We start from the raw sequence: 18,567 nt of genomic DNA on the forward strand, positions 1-18,567 counted from the left end.
GACAAGCGGCTCCACTATTGGTCACAGGCGTGCATAGAGATTAACGAGGTAGCTGATGTCCAGGAGTTTTAAGAGATCTACAAACGCAATCACAGGGAGCCTCACAAACTTAAAATAGACCTTTTGCCCACGTGCGCCTGGCTTTTACCCAGACTGGCGATTGTTACTTGTACTACAATATCTATCATATTCTGTTTGATGAATGGACATGCGAGAAGAGCATGGTAAATGCGGACTCCCTGACACACGGAAGCAAAGTATTCGAATCATCGCTATGCTGGATTCGCCTAGTCTTCTGGCCATTCGCAAGACTAACGAAGATTCCCACAACACCGGCGGCTTGACGGCCAAGATTCACGTCCCCAGAGCCACTATTGTGAGACTTAGATCCATGTCAGGTCAAGGCCTAAGCCCCTTTACTACATATCTCTCGACGTTTTGGATACTTATCTACTGGTTAGTCTTGTAAATCTTTTCTTTTAGATATGGAATGATCTGTTTGCTGATAACACAAAAACGAGAAAAGAAAAACAGGTATGCGTCGACCCCTGGCCTTCTTGTCCTAACTCCCATTTCTCAGCGGGGATTCCACACCTCTTACATCCAATCTTCAGGAAGCATGACCTCCCTGGTTGCAATGAAATCTTATATAGAGGGAGGCAACTAGACATTCGAATCGCGCATGGCACCACGCGTTCCATTACTTTCACCCGGGAACACTCTATGGTACTTGTTGACAAGGTCCTTGATGCCAGCGGCTCAAATCTTTCCCAACACTCGATCATGTGTGTCTTTAACAGAAATGCCTACACCTCCGATCGAGCTTCATACGCCAACCGCTCAGCCGATTTCTTGCCATAGGCCCCGGCCATGTTTAATCCAATTTTCAATGCGATAGAGAAGAGAAACAAATTGTACATATCCGCAGACTTGAACATTTCAACAGCAGTAATGTTGATGCCACCTTTGCTGACGGCATTGTTTGATCCTTTGCTTGCTACCTTGAGCGGTTGAGTGGCGGCAAGGGCATTTGGCAACAAATAAAGCACGTTGTCAAGCTCCCTGATGCTACTCCCAGAAAGTTGGAGACACTTCTCAATATCTCGAAGCCTGGAAGATTTGCCGTAGGGGGACTTCTGCTTCACGAGCATTTGAGCGGCGGGTATGCTCATCCAGCAGTCGTTGGCTGTCCGAACTCAACATCACGGCATCCACGATGCTATCTCGCCCTTTCTCCATAGGGCAGCAGAGCCATTCCAGAGCTTTAGAAAACGCGGTCACAAATACCTCTAAGAAAGGCGCAGAGATATGCTCTCCATGTATAAGGGTGGCAACGTGGAGGTTTTCTATGTCATCATTGTCATGACTCACCAATACATTGACCGGCATGTCTGTTTTCTCTTTGGAATCTACTAGTTGCATTCTGAACCGTAATCCCTGGCTGGCATAATGCTTAAGAAAGTTTTAATAAATAAATGTTTTGTCAAAAAAGCTGTTCTTGCCAGAGGCTTTGAATATTTGGCGAAGAGACATGCCGTCGTTCTGGATTAAGTTGACAGATTTGCTATGGACTCCACGCCGTTAATCTTGTTGTTACTCCTGCACGTTCACTCTAACACGAAAGGGGATGGTATTGACACAAAGGCTGACAAGCTACTTGATGCCACGGACGTTGATGATGATGGTGATGATGATGATGATGATATTGTTTAACGTCCGTCAGGTCCACCTAAGTGGCACAAGGCGCCCGCGCGTCCTATCTACTATTCTTAGCCCAGGTCCCCTCTACAATAAGGGGCCTCGCCGAAACAACGTCCCTCCGTTACTGTGTGAATCCCTTATCGCAAGCCACGCCACGGACGTTGATGTCAATGGGGATGGGTTGGTGGCGAGAGTGATGGGCGAACACGCTGCAAATACGAAGGTAGGTTTATCGTATTGCTAAAGCTAAAAGCTCCTTCCCCCTTTTCCTTCCTCCCAGCGCCCTCAGTGCTCCTTATCCTCGTTTGGATTTTACATACGCTTTGCCTGCGCTTCGCCCCTATCACGTTCTTCTTGGACCTACACCTCCGTGATGGTTTCTTGTCCATGACAGTTGAGGTTCCTCCTAGACGTTATAACACCAAACACAATCTCCTCTTCTCTAAGAAAATAAGACAGATCTATGGCCTAGGCTGCGCGTGGAATGGTGGAGACTATCGCCGCTTAATCAGCAGCACAGGCCTTGTCCCGCGCGACTGAGAAGGATAGCATGTGGTCGTACCTCCAGTCGCGTGGCGGTGTGATATGGGTGAAAATGTTCTGTGAGATCGAATGGTCCACTAGAGGGCATGGCATATTCCCTTCTAGCTCTGAGGTCCAGAACTAACGGATCTCCTTATCCTGCGATGTGGGCAGGGACGTCGTTATGGGTGTCACCTTGGATTGCTCGAGTAGCTCGGCCAAGGAACTTAACCACAGCCTCGCTCAATCTTTCATCTATTGTTGCTCGTACACCAGCCCGTAATGAATGACTTTCACGGCCAGGGTCCCGTCGTTGACGCCACATTCTACGTCCAGGGTCGTGCAACGCTAGTTCTGGGGATCTTCATCAACGGTTTGAAGGATGCCGGTAATACCTATCTGCCTGAAAGCCCCGTTTTCATTTCTCGCTAACAAGGATCAGTGGTAATCAAAGGCAATAACTAGACACAGAATGTCTGAAACATGAATCGGCCGCGACAGGTCGGTGTATTTGCGCGCAGTCTTTCTGCTGTTCTCGACGCCTGCAAGGAACGCTTCAAACTGCGACTGGGTTTTAGGCGTAGGTACCAAGAACCGTATATTAGTTATTGAAATAATCATCCAACTGTTCTAGGGATGCCATGGTCATTGTCGCCCAGATCTCTGCCATGTGACTCAAGACATATGTCAATATGTGCCATTGACCTCCACTTTCGCAATGCTAGGAGCAGCAATGCTAGCGGTATGTTAATATGTTCTGCACCACGCTTCTGCCTAAATACATCAAGCAGATTAGTATTTAACCCCCTAGATACCTTGGCTTCTACTGCCCGAGCTTTAGATACTGCGTTAAGATAAGCTTTATACTTAAAGTCTAAAACTACACCTCCACAGGGATTATAAACGTTAGTGCAGTGAAATGCCCCACATACAGCAGCATGAGACAGTACTTATTTTAATATAGGAAACTACTATTTATATTAGTACTAGTACTAGCACTAATTATGACTTCATCACTATTAACCAGCTAGCTAAAGTAACAGATACCTACGTATTGCCTATATTTTCCTCTTAACACTAATAACAACAGCAATATAGCAAATAATCTACTAATAACCCCCCCTTTAACCCTATTAATCTATCGTAATACTAACCTCTTAAAGGAGTAACGTATAGAGATACAGGCCTTTTAGAAGTATTTACACTAGAGTTAGATAAAGGATTAGATTAATAGGCACTATAATATCTAGACCCTTACGTTAGAGGAGTTACAGTTAGTTATATAGGCAGCCTGGCTCGTAATACCTTTAGACTTCTTATAGCAATTAGCACACTCTATGCCTTACCGACTTCGTCTTGTACTTAAGAATAACAGAGGGGTAATCCAGTACTAGTACTTAAAATATAGCCTATCTTATACCTATATATAAGTATAGTTACCTGCTGATCCTACCCTCCTTCTGGTTAGTAAGTATAACACTAACGTTTATAATCCCTGTGGAGGTGTAAGCTAGCTTTGATGGTTGGGCTTAAACTATTTTTAAAGACATGGGTTTGTGTTTATCTTAGATCCACTTTGGTTTATCTTGTCGCAATTAGGAAAGCTAGTAAGCTGAGGTAAGATGTCTTGCCCTTTGAGCAAACGGTCGAGTTCTTCAAGAATAATCTGCCATGACACAAAATCTACCGCGAACTGATGAACGTAGAAGACACAATATCCTTGATTGCACCTGCATGAGCGACCCCACCGTGGTGTAGGTATTCTGGTTTGGGTGGGTGCTGGAGCACTGGTGAGCCCATAGGCAAATATTGGCCTGCCTGCCTGCCTAAAAGCCTGCCTGGCTGAAAAGCCTGCCTGCCTAAAAACCTGCCTGCCCAAAAACCTGCCGCCTAACATTTTGAGATGCAAGATCCTTAGGGGAGGAGCGGATTCCATATAAACCACGCACTGAGAACGCGTAGATCCTAGATCGCCAAGCACACTTACTGCAACACAAGCAACTTTGCATTACCTTGCTTAACTAAGAAGTAGCTGTTCTGCATGATTCATTGAGTGCTGTAACGGCGAAAAATGACGATAATAAGCATGATTTTGTCTTGGTTGCAGGAAGAATCGCTAAAGGCGAGGAGTGGGAAAACACGATAATCCTTTGAGCTTGGTCTGAACCAAGTCAAGGTCCAATTTCTTCACCGGCTGTAGCAGTGCAGAAGGCTGTATTATCGTCGCGCGTATCGACAATTAACGACGTTGTCGCTTGATAAATGAAAGAAGCTGACTAGTTTCTGTTACTTTGGAAATCGTGGGAGTCGTCCGCTGCAAAGTGGCTGGACTGCTGTGACGAGGTGAGGAGACAAATAAAGCATTGCTTGAAATGAAGGCAACGCGAAGCCTCAGAGGAGAACGACCATTTCTTCAGGGCACAGAATGTTTGTCACGGTTGATAGTGTCCCTCTGTACCTTACATAATAGGTCCTGGTACCTGAGGATGAAAGGTAGGACCTAGAAGGCGGGACACGGAAGGCACGTGGAAGACGTGAAGGAAGGTAGAAGGGGAGGAGAGGGGGTGGTTCTTGTCACGCAGTGTACACATTATTTGGTCTCTATGTACAGTACCAACAGCTTACCATGTGCTGTCCAGTGGAACGTAGCAGATAGGGGGAAGGAAGGAGGAAAATCTAGCACACATCAAATGAGCATGCTGTCCGCAAGTGAATGAAGGCTATTTTCGAGCAGGTTCTTCCTTCTGAAGGAACCAATACAATATGTACTCAACAGGAGCGAACGGGATAGTCCACTCATCTTTGGCCTTTGAGGGCCTGTACTTCTCTCGTAACCATGGTGACCATCTCTTCCTTCTGATCCATGCTTATTGCCATATTCCATTTGTCATGCTTGCAACCGAGAACGTGCCGTTTCTCGACCCGTTTCTCCTACTGTTGACGCATAGGGCAGCAGGTGAGATGAAGGGAAAGTAAAGAGGTTATTAGGCAGTCCAGGTCTTCTGTCAGAATGGATCGCACGCCAGTCAGCCGGAAGGTGTACCGCCATGCGTGTGGTTTACGACGCTAGCCACCATCGGCCCAGCCGATCCAGCACGCAGAGGGCGGCGACCGGAGCCGCCGCACTGGTCTCTCAGACATCTATATGTCGGCGCTATGGCTCCAAGCGCGGCGACAAATATGCTTGAGCTGACCTCAGGCGATGATGTTAACTCTGCCGTTCCATTACGTTTGGGTGCTGAGCTCAAGGGTCCTGCTCTGGGTATGGGCATGACGGCGATGGTAGGCAGGCTTTGTGCCAGAGTTTGTTGGATTTGACGATTGGTACATGGTAGATGGTGACGCAGAATGACGAGCCAGATTGCCTTGGGTCAGTTAGTAGGTTGTGTTAGTGGGTAGGTTGCGTTGGTTGGTATAGGCGCAGCCGAGCGACCAGATTCGCAGACTTGCATGCTATTGCTCTTGTAGCCATGTCGATGTCACGCTCCTCCCCAGGGAGCAGTTCCGACGCAGGACTACGGTTGCGATCGCGCGAAATTCGTGTCTCGAACAATGCAAAAAGTCATCATGGCACTCGGAGGCGTGCTGTCGTGTCTGGCCGGGGCATGTTGATGCGGGGTGCTAGAGCTTAGAGCTGGAGCGCTGTGGTTAGCTGGAAGGCAATTCCGTTAAAGGGGCGTGACGCACGCTAGCCGGTGTAGCTTTTGGGAAAGTATCCGTACCAGGAGAGACTTCAAGGGCGGGGGAGCCTCTGCTCTGTTTAAGTGCATATCTGGGCATGGTACATGTTGAATGTGGTGGCGGCCCACTGGCTGGTATCCGTACATTGGCCACTTTAGCTGGCCGTGGCACATTTCAACAGTAGCGCAGGTGCACAGTGGCAGATTGAGGCCCACTGGCAGGTGGAAAACGCCAGGCGTGGGCGCACCATCACCACCAGATGGTACCTGAGGGACAGGCGCCAAAAAAAAGGTGACGATTTTCTTACCAAAAACAATCACCTTTGACCACCCCTGCCTGGCGCCTTCCGCGGTTTAGCGCGAAAAGTCCCAGCCAGATGCTGAAGCAGCCTCTACTGGCCTGGCCCTGCCACTCCGACCAAGCCTCGCCAGCGGCTGGTAGTGGGTGGTCCGCTGAAGGTACCGCCCAGGAGCGACCGCCCCTGCAAGCTTACAAGCCCGCAGCTGTCTGCGCCAATCCATCGCATTGGGCAACAACTTGCCCATCTGTCCGATCGGTCCATCCACGGTCAGGCAACAACAACACAGCGACCGCCTCCACTACTCAACATTGACGGATATGTTCGGTCGGCACTACAGCAGCACCATCACGTCAACGGACGTTGGCGACGAGGACGTCTCGACTTTGAAGTATCAGACCAAGATATGGCGGCGAAGTGGCCCGCGTCGAGTACATCGCCTCAGCAGCGCCTGCCACGACTTCTCACCGGGCTGCATCGAGGGTCATGCCCCGATATCCTCCAAGTACAGCTTGAGGCGGGACTCCAAGGGGCTAACGACCGAGATGGCAGGCGTTCCAGCAGAGTAGCCGAATGCTCCCGCCACAGCCCGCCGGAATCTGAGTTGCGCTCATCCGCCGGCAGCGGACACCACAGGCAGCACCTTCTCCACCAGCCAGTCTGTGGTCCCGGAAGACGAAGCTGAACGACGACGACTGCCAACACAAAGCAGACAGGGATAGATGGTTGAACAAAACGAACAACCAGCCTCGATCAAGGAAAACTGCAAAAAACATACAACACCGGGCATTCGCCGGTCGTCACCGACCCGACTACTACTCCGGCCCTCATTGGCTTATCTATGGGAGAGCGGACGGGATCCCGAGTTTTCCAATGGGTATGGTCGTATGTACTTGTGCGAGGTATCAGAGCCGTATATAAAGGAACTTCTCTAGTAATGCCTAGTTAGGGGACCAGGTCGCAGGAGAGATACCTAGATGTATCGCTTGGAAATGGGCGAGGTCTGGCCATGGAGATAGGTTATATGAGTTCATCAAAGCGTCAAATAAACAGCGCGAATCGTGCCGAGGTGCGTCGCCAGCAGCGTCACAGTCCAAGCAAGTGCAACCAAAGCCCATGCGGCCCAAGGCCGTCGAGGTGGATTTGATTTTCCACCATGGTATCGGGATCCAAAAGGCCTTACGGAGTCTGATGGGTCGCCGTGAACACCGAGTCGACAGCCCACAGGATGACGCGCGAGATCCTCCGGCTGCGCCCTGAAGCTTCACGGGTCCGTCATTGAGGACTGGGTGGAGCACAGGCCCGAACCGGCCCCGGTGCTAGTAATACCGGACCCCGCGTGGAGGCCGCGGGGAAAAGTGGAGAACGCCGCCGACGATGGCAGCTTTTGTGAGAAGCTGCCACGCGCATACGAGGGCAGCATGTCCCCTTACAAGTAGAACCCGTATCAATGTCCTGCATTGCTTGAGTCGCTTTCTTGCAATTAAGAAGCAGGTAATGAAAACATGTAGCCTGAATGGTGAGCGATGACGCGACAGCCGCACACACGAAGCCAGATATACCTGCCCCCACGCCCCATTGTTGGAAGTCTTCTAGCCGCCATCAACGTCAGATTAGAGGCACCTTTTAACAGGCAGGCGTGGCTGGTTTCTGATGTAGGCGTTACAGTCACATGCGCATTGACCTGACGCCACACAGTTATGTGACATGGCGAGTCTACGTGCCTGCGCGTCGCGTCGCGTCAGATGGCATGAACTCGTCACATGGCCATGGCGGTAGCCAAGTCAGAACAGCGTGCGTGCGCACTCCATCGCAAAGGAAACGAGAGGCGCTGCCCTCGGGTTTGGAGCCAGTAAGAAACTAGCGCGATAGCCGTAGGCCGAGATGGTGCGGGAGGGAGTGCCTTGCATCACCCGGATGGCAGACCCGCCGAACAGGTGGTTTGCGCGACACGCCTTGGATGCATCGACGTCCGGGTTAACTGAAGTCTGAAGCGGTCGATCAATGCACCTGGTGCGTGCTACTGTGGATGGCACACGCATCGCTCTCCGATATGTCTATTTGTCCTCAGACTTGATTTGCATGCATGTTGGACGTCTGGACGGCACTTTGTTCATGTGATTGAGAGTGGTGCTGATGTGTGGATTTCCAATCGTCTTCATGGCGAAAAAGTCGGGGACGCCTGGCTGCTTAGCTAAGCTGTTTGTGAATCTTGCGGAGGCAGGGGTGAAGGCAGGCACAGGCTGTGGCAGCTGCGGGCAGCTTTTCGCATTTCGCAGGGTGGCGAAAAGCTGCCATCCTAACCTCACCTGAAAGTTGCGGGCAGATACCGGGAAGTATGGGGGATAAGATAAACAAAACATCTTGGAATAAATTCTATGAGCTTTAAGCAAACTGCTAGAAGATACTGCAGGAGTCTGTCTATAAGAGGTTGCGTTATAAATCGATTTGCCGTTGATTTAGGGTAAGACCCCACCCTATAACTCGGGCCACCCGTAAAGACGGGCCACGTAGCAACATTAGCTTTTTAACCCCTCATTTCAAGGAATAGGAATTAACTACCTTTTTTAAACCAAAATATCCTAATAACAAAAAATTAAATTAATTCTTTTAAAAATACTAAATAATTTAGAATAGTTACTTATACCTAGGAGGCCTTATAGTAGGTAATTAATAAAGTTCTTACTAGTAGCAGCTATTATAAAGCCTCTTACTAATAAGGTATCTCTTATGCTATACTATATTACTACCTTTATAGTGTAACCTTAATTTATAAGGCTAAAGCAGACTATTAGCGCCTTAGTTAACTTTAAGAAAGACGCCTTACTAATTAGGCACTAGTCTAAGAAGCCCTTAGCTTTATACTAAGTTATTTATAACTTAAGGAGATAGCCTAGAGAGTCCTTAAGGCTAGTAGTAATTTATACCTATTAGGGAGAAAGTAGATAAAAGGATTCTTATAGAGAAATCTAGCTATAAAGACCCTTAAGGCTAAGAATATTAGCTCTAAGAGGATTAAGTACGTTACTAAGGAGAGGATTAAGGAGCTTTTTTATCTACTTACACTCCTTATTATTAAGAATATGTTAGCATAACAGGTAAGCTAGTCTCTTAGATAGAGAATTCTAGCTTAGGAGAATATAAGAGAGTATATCTCTTATATAAAGATATATCCTATAGAAGCAAGAATATAGGATAAAAGGGAGATATAAATACTTATACCTAGGGTAAATAAATAGAGGATATAAGGATATATAGTTAAAAGAGAGTATAGTAGTTAGATTATTAACTATTTGCTTGCTTAGAGAGAGAAGGAAAGGAAACTAGAAACAGGAAGAATTCCAGCCCTTATATAGACCTATACAGCTTACTAGAATATTCTATACTTACGTAAGCTGCTTATAAATCAACCCTTAGTTACGTAATATAATAACCTTAAGTAAATAACCCTAACTTAAAATAATAACCTTATAGGAACAACAGAGGTAGAAGGTAGGATCTAGAGAGATCTTAGATATTCTAGTACCTTCTCTAATCTTTAGTTGATTACGTAATTAGACATGCTTACGTAATTAATATATATATTAATCTACTAAGTAAGTAGATTATAAATATATATATCTTATATATATATAACCTCTATAATAGAGGAAATATAAGATAAAGAAGTATAAGAATACTTAGAGATATTCTTACTTCTAATACTCCCTCTTTTACTCTATTATAGAGTAAAAGTGGTTAAGTGAAAAAAAGTTACCCTGGAGTTGCGCAGTAGCGTGTAGAGTAAATATTAATAAGTATAATAACTTATTTATAAAAAGTCCTAATAATAGTAGGAAAAATATACTATATGTATAGGTATATTATATAGGCTTATTATTGTTAAATAGGCCTATAAGCTTAATAAATTCTTGAAATTTAACCCTAGGAAGGGGTTTTGTTAAGCTATCTGCAGGCATAGAAGAAGTAGGAATATATTCTACTTCTATATTGCTATTTTCGACTTCTTGACGAGTATAGTAGTAGTATAAGGCAGTATGCTTAGTCCTCTGATAATATTTAGGATTATGACTAAGCTTAAGGCTGTATTATTATCTGTTTTAATATTTATAGGGGTTATATTATACCCTATTTTAGATAATAAGCCTTTTAGCTAGACTGCCTCCCTAATAGCTTCCTGTAGGCTATTAAATTCAGCCTTAGTAGTAGATAGGGATATAGTTAACTGTTTTTTAGATTTCTAACTAATAGGGCCCCCTAATAAGGTAAAGATATAACTAGAAGTAGATTTTCTAGTTTCTTTATAACTTACCTAGTTAGAATTAGTATATCCTACTAGATTAAGGGTATTATTAGAGTTATTAATATCTGTATTACCTTGATAGATAATATTATAATTAATAGTCTCTTTTAAATATTTTAAAATACCTTTTCCTTACTTAAGTAGGAATTCTGTTGGGTTATAGAGGTAACGAGAGGTAAAGGATACGCTATAGACTATATTAGGCCTAGTTATAAACATAGCGTATATAAGGGAACCTATAAGTTGTTGATATTCCTTTAATAGGTCTTTAGAAGGAGTATAACCTTCTAATTTGTTACCTAGAGGGCTACTTAATATACCTGGAGATATAGGTATATTATTTCTTTTTGCTTCTAGTAGATTAAATCTTTCTAGAAGTTGTTGGATATAATGGGCTTGAGAGATAGTTATAGATCTTCTAGATCTATCTCTTGTTATATAAAGCCCTAGAAATTTAGAAACTTCACCTAGGTCTTGAATCTCTATATATTTAGAGATTTTACCCTTTATATTTTCTATATACTTAATATCTTTATTAAGTATAAGAAAATTATTAATATAGGTAATAATGTAATAAGGATTATTTTTATCCTGGTTATAATAGGTGGCTTTGTTAGATTTTAAAGATATAAAACCTATATCTTTTAATATAGATTTAATCTTTAACTGCTACTACCTAGGAGCTTGTTTAAGGCTATATAAAGCCTTTAAAAGTAATAATATCTGATTCTTATTATTTTCCTAATTTATAGTATTTAAATTAGGGTATTTATTAAAGAAATTAGATAAAGGGATATTAGAAGGGTCTATATATACCTCTTCTTCTAAATCCTTATATAGAAAGGCTCTAATAATATTAATTTGTTAGATTTCCTAATCTAAGGCTGCTGCTATAGCTAATAGTACCCTATAAGTAGTAGGGTTACTACCTGCAGCAAAGGTTTAAAAGTAATCTAGCTTATATTTTTGCTAGAAACCTCTAACACATAATTAGGCCTTATATTTATTAATATTACCGTTAATATTAAATTTTTTCTTAAAGACCTATTTAGCAGTTAAAGGTACCCTAGAAGACTTATATGCTTTATTAGGTTTTACTGCTTTTAAAGTGCCTCTTTAGATAATAGTAGCTAATTCTTTATATATAGCTTCTAACTAGAGGTCTTTTTTAGGTCCTTCTAGAGCTTGTTTTAAAGTAGTAGGCTCTAGAGTTTTAATACTATAGTTGTATTCTATAGTATTATTATTATTATAGGCCTTATACTTATCCTTTTCTTCTTTAGATATAGTAGGTATTCTAACCTCTATATTAGAAGAAGGAATAATTTCTTTATTTATAGAAGTACTAGAAGGAATAGTAGTTTTTTCTCCCTCTCTTATAGTACTTTCTATAAATTTAATATGTAAGGTCCTTACTATAGAGGACTTATAAGGCCTAGAAGGAATATATATAGTATATATGTTATTCCTTTCTGTAGATAAATAAATACCTTCTTCTATATAGCTATTTAATTTATCTAATTAGATACGCCTTTCTTTAGGTCTATAGACTAAGACCTTAGAGCCTATTTTCTTTAATTTAGATAAATCTGGTTTATTATCCTTATTAGGATAAAAATAATCTAGAAAAGCCTCTATAGGGGTCTTTTCTAGTCTTCTTATAGCAGTATAATTTAATAACTTAGTAGTTTTTTTAAGAATAATATCCTATAGAAACTTAGGTAAGTTATTTGCTACTATAATAGTCTTAGATTTATTTAGAATAGCTCTATTTATTCTTTCTGCTATTCTGTTTTACTTTAGCGTATAGGGAGTAAAGGGTTCTAAAATAATCCCTTTTTCTTTAATATAAGGTAATAATTCCCCTATATTAAATTCAGTGCCGTTATCTAGGCGTAGGCGTTTAGGATAATTATACCCCTGATTTTTATAATATTCTAGCTTATTTTTTAAGATATTAATTATATCTTCTTTAGTTTTAAAGAATTTAATATCTCTAAGGCTAGAATAATTATCTATAAATAGAATAGTGTAGTTATTTTTATTAATAGATATAGGGGTAATTTTAAGAGTATCTATATATACTCTTTCTAAGGGAAAAGTAGCTTTATTATAGTTAATTTTAAGCTGTTACTTAGTTAACTTAGAGCTTATATAGTGAGGACAGTATAAATCCTCTTCCTTTAATTTTTCTAAAGGAATTCCCTTAGTTAACTTAGCTGTTTTAACTAAGTAAGGATAAGAAGGATAGCCTAATTTTTAATGCTATTCTTTTGTTATAGTAAATACCTCTTCTTTAGAGGTATTATCTTCTATATTAGAAGATATATTATCTTTAGTATTTTTTAGAGATAAAGAAGGGCCTTTTTTTTCTTCTATATCTATATTATATAGAAGATTATTTTTAAGAGGATAAGTAATATTTAAATAGAAACCTCTTCTTGCTATATTAATATTAGTAAAAGGTTCTCTATTGCTATTACAAAGATTCTAGTTAATAAGGAATCTACCTCCTTTATAGTGTAAAAGGCCTAAAAATATAGATATAGGAAATCCTAGTATATATAAGGTATTCTTTAACCTTATATAGTTAATTTCCCTTTTAAAGTAAATAAGAAGTAAATAGTTCCTATTCCTTTAGGTTTAATAGGTCCTGCTCCTGTATTAACTATAGGAATATTTTCCTTAGTTAATAGGTCTAAGTAAAAGTCCTTATTATTTAATATATAGACTGTTAAACCTATATTATATAACTATTTGTTTCTTTAATTTAAATAGTTATAATAGGCCTTATAAGTGTAATATTTACCTTCTTGGTTATCCTCTTCTAGAGGCTAGTTAGCTTAATAGTTTATAGTGAAAGTTGCCTTTTCTTTGCCTTTAAAAGGCTGTAGGTTTAAATCTAGGTTGTTAACCTTTTTTTTAGGTCTTTTATACCTTTTATTTCTCTACTTATAAGGTTTCTTATCTTTATTAAAGGGATTCTTATAATCTTTAGTAGAATTATCCTTATTATTAAAAGGATTTCTATTATAATTATTAGATATAGGCGTATTGTTTTTACGCTAGTTTTTATCTAATATATCGTTAATAAGGGCTTCTAGAGAAGGAGGCTTTTTAGTTCTTAAAGCACTTCTCTGTCTTTCTGCCTAAATAGGAAAATAACTACTTAAAGTAGCTATAAAGACTGTTTTTTAGTCTATATCTTCTATTTTAGCCCCTATGTTATTTAATTTAGAGATATAACCTTTAAAAGAGCTAATAAACTTATTTAAAGTATTATAATTTTCTAATTTAATAGCGTGAAATTCTAAGTATAATTGTTGCCTTAGAACAGGGCCTGTTCCCTTATAGGATAATTTTAGTATATTTAAAGTATCCTTAGAATCCTTTAAATTAAATACTAAAGATAAGGGATCTTTTTAAAGATTCTGCCTTATAATTAATAAGGCTTGTGTTTTTTATTCTTTAGAGATATCCTTATATCTTATCTCTTCTTTAAAATAAGTATTAAGCTTTAATAGCTTAAAAAAGAGATAAATAGAAGTAATCTAGGAATTCTAATTCTTTATACCCTAGAGACGTTATTCTAGAGGTAATAAACAGCCTGTAGTAGCCTTAATAATATCTGCTATTTTTCTAGTATTTTACTAGATTTAAATAGGTATTCTTATAACCTATAGAGGTCTTACTTTTTCTACCTCTTTATAAATATATATCTTTATATATATAAGATATATAGGCAGCTAGAGGATTTTATAGCTGCTATTAAGACTTATACTACCTCTTAGATAAAGGACCTTATGCTGCCTATAGTAGGACTTATACTGCCTTTATCTATAGTAGATATTTAATACTTCTCTTAGTTATAAGAGATACTAAGGGCTTACTTTTTCTGCCTTAATATTCTTATAAAGAAAAGATAGTATAAGGAATCTACTTTTATAAATAGATAAATAAATAGGCTACTTAAGAGTATATATAACTCTTATAGTAATAAAGATATCCTAGGTATATTACCTAGGCTTATAACCTGTTAGCATAACAGGTAAGCTAGTGTCTTAGATAGAGAGTTCTAGCTTAGGAGAATATAAGAGAGTATATCTCTTATATAAAGATATATCCTATAGAAGCAAGAATATAAGATAAAAGGGAGATATAAATACTTATACCTAGGGTAAATAAATAGAGGATATAAGGATATATAGTTAAAAGAGAGTATAGTAGTTAGATTATTAACTATTTGCTTGCTTAGAGAGAGAAGGAAAGGAAACTAGAAACAGGAAGAATTCTAGCCCTTATATAGACCTATACAGCTTACTAGAATATTCCATACTTACGTAAGCTGCTTATAGATTAACCCTTAGTTACGTAATATAATAACCTTAAGTAAATAACCCTAACTTAAAACAATAACCTTATAGGAACAACAGAGGTAGAAGGTAGGATCTAGAGAGATCTTAGACATTCTAGTACCTTCTCTAATCTTTAGTTAATTACGTAATTAGACATACTTACGTAGTCAATATATATATTAATCTACTAAGTAAGTAAATTATAAATATATATATCTTATATATATATAACCTCTATAATAGAGGAAATATAAGATAAAGAAGTATAAGAATACTTAGAGATATTCTTACTTCTAATAGAATATCCTATAATACCTTTAATAAAATATAAATAAGACTAAGATTACTAAAGGGGAGGCTTAGTAGTCTTTAGTATTAGGTAAGTCTAGTAAAAGAACTATATATATTTAAGTCTCTAAGGGGCGCACTTAGATAAGTATTCTTAAGTATATCTCTATAAATAGTAAAAGACTTTCTCCTTTAGTTATCTTTAAGGGGGCTACTATATAATAATAGTAGTTTTTTCTTAAGCTCTTATTTTTTACTAAATAGTAATTTATATTATTAGAAAATAAATAAACGTCTAATAAGATTAGTCTTAACTAGCTAAAGACTATCTTTATTTTTACTACTATAAAGGAGGCTAAAAAGTATAAGTCTAAAGTCTTTTTTATTATAAATAGGTATAAAAGCTATATTTTAAATAACTTTATATAAGAATACTTTTAGTAAGATATTTACTTACTTTATTTACTACCTTATACTAGCTATATTACCTAGCCTCTTAATATAGTAGTATTCTTATTCTTAAAGTAAGTATATAAAAAAAAGGTTATAAATATATCTTTAGACCTTAGTACTATACTTATTAAGAAGTAGAACTTTTTTTACTATTACTTTAAGGTATTTATAAATACCTTTATACTAAGAAATATTTAAGTAGGCTAGTTAGTAATAAGATTATAGCCTATTAATATAGCTAGACCTCTAATAAGTAAGTTTATTAACCTAAATAATAGTACTAATACTCTAAAGGCGCCTATATAGAATAAGATATTTCTAATAAAGCCTAGTACACCTTAATAGTTTATAGTCTAGACCCCTTAAAAGTTAAGAGACTTAAGGAGATACTAGAGTCTATAGGACCCCTAGGAGGGCAATAAGGAGTAAGATTATAGTACTTAGAGGCTCCTCTTTATAAAAGTAGGAAAACAGCTAGATAATATAAATATTACCTTAGTAGAGAACAGCAAGAGGATATAGTCCCTTAAGGCCTAGCTAGATTATATAAAGAAGTAAAAGAAAGGTAAGGTAACTATAAATCTAAATACTTACTTTACTACTATAAAGTTAATTATTATAGTAAAGGAAAAAGCAGCTAAGATAGAGGTAAAAGAAGTAGTAAAAAAGGTAGTAGTTAAGGTAGTAAAAGCAGTAGTAAATACTAAAAAAGCACTACTATTAGCAGAGGCAGCAAAAGAAGTAGTAGATACAGCAGCAGCAGTAGAGGTAGAGGAAGTAATAGAGGCAGTAATAGAGGTAGTTTTATAAGTTATGTTAATTAATTTAGATTTATATAGGCTTTCTCTATTAATTAGCAATAGAGTATTATATAGTAAAAATAAGGCATTTCAGGGTGGCCTGTCTTTACGGGTGGCCCGAGTTATAGGGTGGGGTCTTAGTAGGTCAGCACTCGCCATCAAACCTGCAACCGCACCACCACATAATTATTGTTGCACGCCTCTCTCCCTAGCCCCGAGGGCCTCCTCTCTCCGCCTTTTCCCCATCGACAACCACCTTTCATCCACCCAGGTGTCGGGGACTACGCGCATAGGTATGTAGGGTTACTTTCGACTTGTTAATAGTGCGCCCACTGGAACTCTCAATTAACCCATTCTCAATTAACTTGAGGCCCCAAGAGAAGTTTCACACAAGTCCCACGTTAGCCAAGTCGCACCAAACACTATACCTAGTAAACCTTGCCAGCCAACGTGCTGCAATACGGTGGCTATGACCCTGATGAATACTTGCGCAGGATTGGCGTAGAGATTTGCGACAAAAGTGACGATTTGCCTACCAAAAACCATCACTTTTGTTTCCCAGACGTGCGGGTGTGGCCCAGGCGCTTGCGCCTTTTAAAAGTGGGGCAGATTAGTTAAGGCGTACGCAGCTTCTTGATTTTGTGATGAGGCTCGCAGGAGGTGAGTCTGGAACACGGCCAGGGGACGTTGAAAATGAGAGGTGGCGGTGAGTCTGGCGCGAAAGAATCGAAGGTACAAAGGGTGAACGAGGACCACCAGAGGATTGTCGTGTAGAACGCTAGGTTGAGAATAGAAAAAGAGAGACTCGAAATTAAGAAAAAAGAAGGATCCCCGCCAGGTTAGAAGGTTGGTTGTTGCGCGACTTGAAAATCAAGACGCCTGAGTCGGCGCGCGTGACGACATGTGGCATGTGTAGAAGAGAGAAAGGCAGGACCAGGACTGGCCGGTGTTCGGCATTGTGTGGGTCAACAGGGCCGGTCAACCAGCGCCGGGTCAGGTGCGCCCCACAAGCGGCACCTTCCTCACCGAAGAAGACATAACATAAGGGATACATAAAGCAATCGCGGGCTTCAAATACCCGTTGTGCCTCCAACGCCGATTTGCACTGTGCAGCTCACACAGAGCTTACGAGGCACATGTGTTGTGCGAGAGAGCACTAAACAAGATTAACAGGCTAAAGCTTATTTGGTGCATGTTTGATATGCTTGAGAGTCATCTGCTAAGTTTTCTAGATTGTAGCAGCCAACGGTGGTCGGCAGCTCTCAACGCCCCTCAGGGGGGAAGCTCTCACTGCTTGCCATTGTTGTGATGCTTTTGACCGTGTGGCACGAACCCGCAGACCTCAGTCACAGCTGCTCATGACAAAAGGCGAGCGTTACGAGCCTTACACAGCGAGGAATGCATCGTGTTTGCAGGACCTCAATTCTCGGGAGTCGCAGCCGTGTCTTTGCTCTCAGGTCCTCAAAATTGGTCACTCGGTCGGTCCCCCTCACATCTTGTCTGCATCGATTATGGGATAAGAGCGGGGCATCGCTGATGTCACGATCGGAATGCTCTGCTGGACAAGGACGGTGGGAATACTGCGACAACAATTGATAAAGCATCGGCTGTAAGGTGCTGGCTTATACTATAGATATTACTGATTGATGAGGATCCACAAGGCGCAGTTTAGAGACTGAATCCTTCTCTGTGGCGGCGTAGCCGATGCGTATAGTGTAATGGATGCATCGGTGGCACTTGATGTGACGAACCTTAGGGAAAAGTTAGGGCTCCTTGAGACTCGCCGGCTTCGCGAAGACGTTGTACCTATCGTGCCTCGAGAGGTCTCTAACAAGTCAGTAAGCTCGCAAGGCCGCCCGGCCACAGCACAGTCTTTAGAAGTAGAGATGGGAGGTCCTCCAGTGTGTAGCCGAGGATGGCAGCTTTTGTCAAAGGCTGCCACGAGCATGGCAGAAATCGGGAAAACCTGCCACCCACAGTGGCGTAGCAGATCTGTAGGAAGGAGCTGTCGAGGTTGGACCACTTGAGTTATGTGTCGATTGCGCCACAGCCAGAGGATGTGTCATTTCGGTGCCACAACCTCGGCTCTAGCCAAGAAGAGGTTAGACCACTTTAGTGTCCTAACCTCTATAGCTCCTTCCTACTTATACATAGGATCTGAAAGAG

General features: G+C 40.6%; 3 protein-coding genes and 1 non-coding gene across 4 annotated transcripts; 2 read left to right on the top strand and 2 right to left on the bottom strand.

Moving 5' to 3' along the window:
* Nucleotides 1-202: 202 nt before the first annotated feature.
* GLRG_11614 (uncharacterized protein) lies at nt 203-469 on the top strand (the record flags this gene model as incomplete). Its single annotated transcript, XM_008102298.1, has 1 exon — nt 203-469. One exon carries the CDS (start codon nt 203-205, stop codon nt 467-469), a length of 267 nt encoding a protein of 88 aa, XP_008100489.1.
* Nucleotides 470-806: 337 nt separating this feature from the next.
* On the bottom strand, nt 807-1,151 carry GLRG_11615 (uncharacterized protein; the record flags this gene model as incomplete). The annotated part of the gene is made up of 1 exon (XM_008102299.1): nt 807-1,151. The coding sequence occupies one exon, from the start codon at nt 1,149-1,151 to the stop codon at nt 807-809; it is 345 nt and encodes a 114-aa protein (XP_008100490.1).
* A 4,228-nt stretch (nt 1,152-5,379) lies between these two features.
* On the top strand, nt 5,380-6,771 carry GLRG_11616 (uncharacterized protein; the record flags this gene model as incomplete). Its single annotated transcript, XM_008102300.1, has 3 exons — nt 5,380-5,505; nt 6,262-6,344; nt 6,408-6,771. 3 exons carry the CDS (start codon nt 5,380-5,382, stop codon nt 6,769-6,771), a joined length of 573 nt encoding a protein of 190 aa, XP_008100491.1.
* A 202-nt stretch (nt 6,772-6,973) lies between these two features.
* GLRG_12555 lies at nt 6,974-7,089 on the bottom strand. Its single transcript, XR_001139479.1, has one exon. It is a non-coding gene; the product is annotated as a 5S ribosomal RNA (ribosomal RNA).
* Between the last annotated feature and the right edge of the window lie 11,478 nt (nt 7,090-18,567).

This window comes from Colletotrichum graminicola (assembly GCF_000149035.1).
Source record: "Colletotrichum graminicola M1.001 genomic scaffold supercont1.96, whole genome shotgun sequence".
NCBI classification, from domain to species: Eukaryota; Fungi; Ascomycota; class Sordariomycetes; order Glomerellales; family Glomerellaceae; genus Colletotrichum; species Colletotrichum graminicola.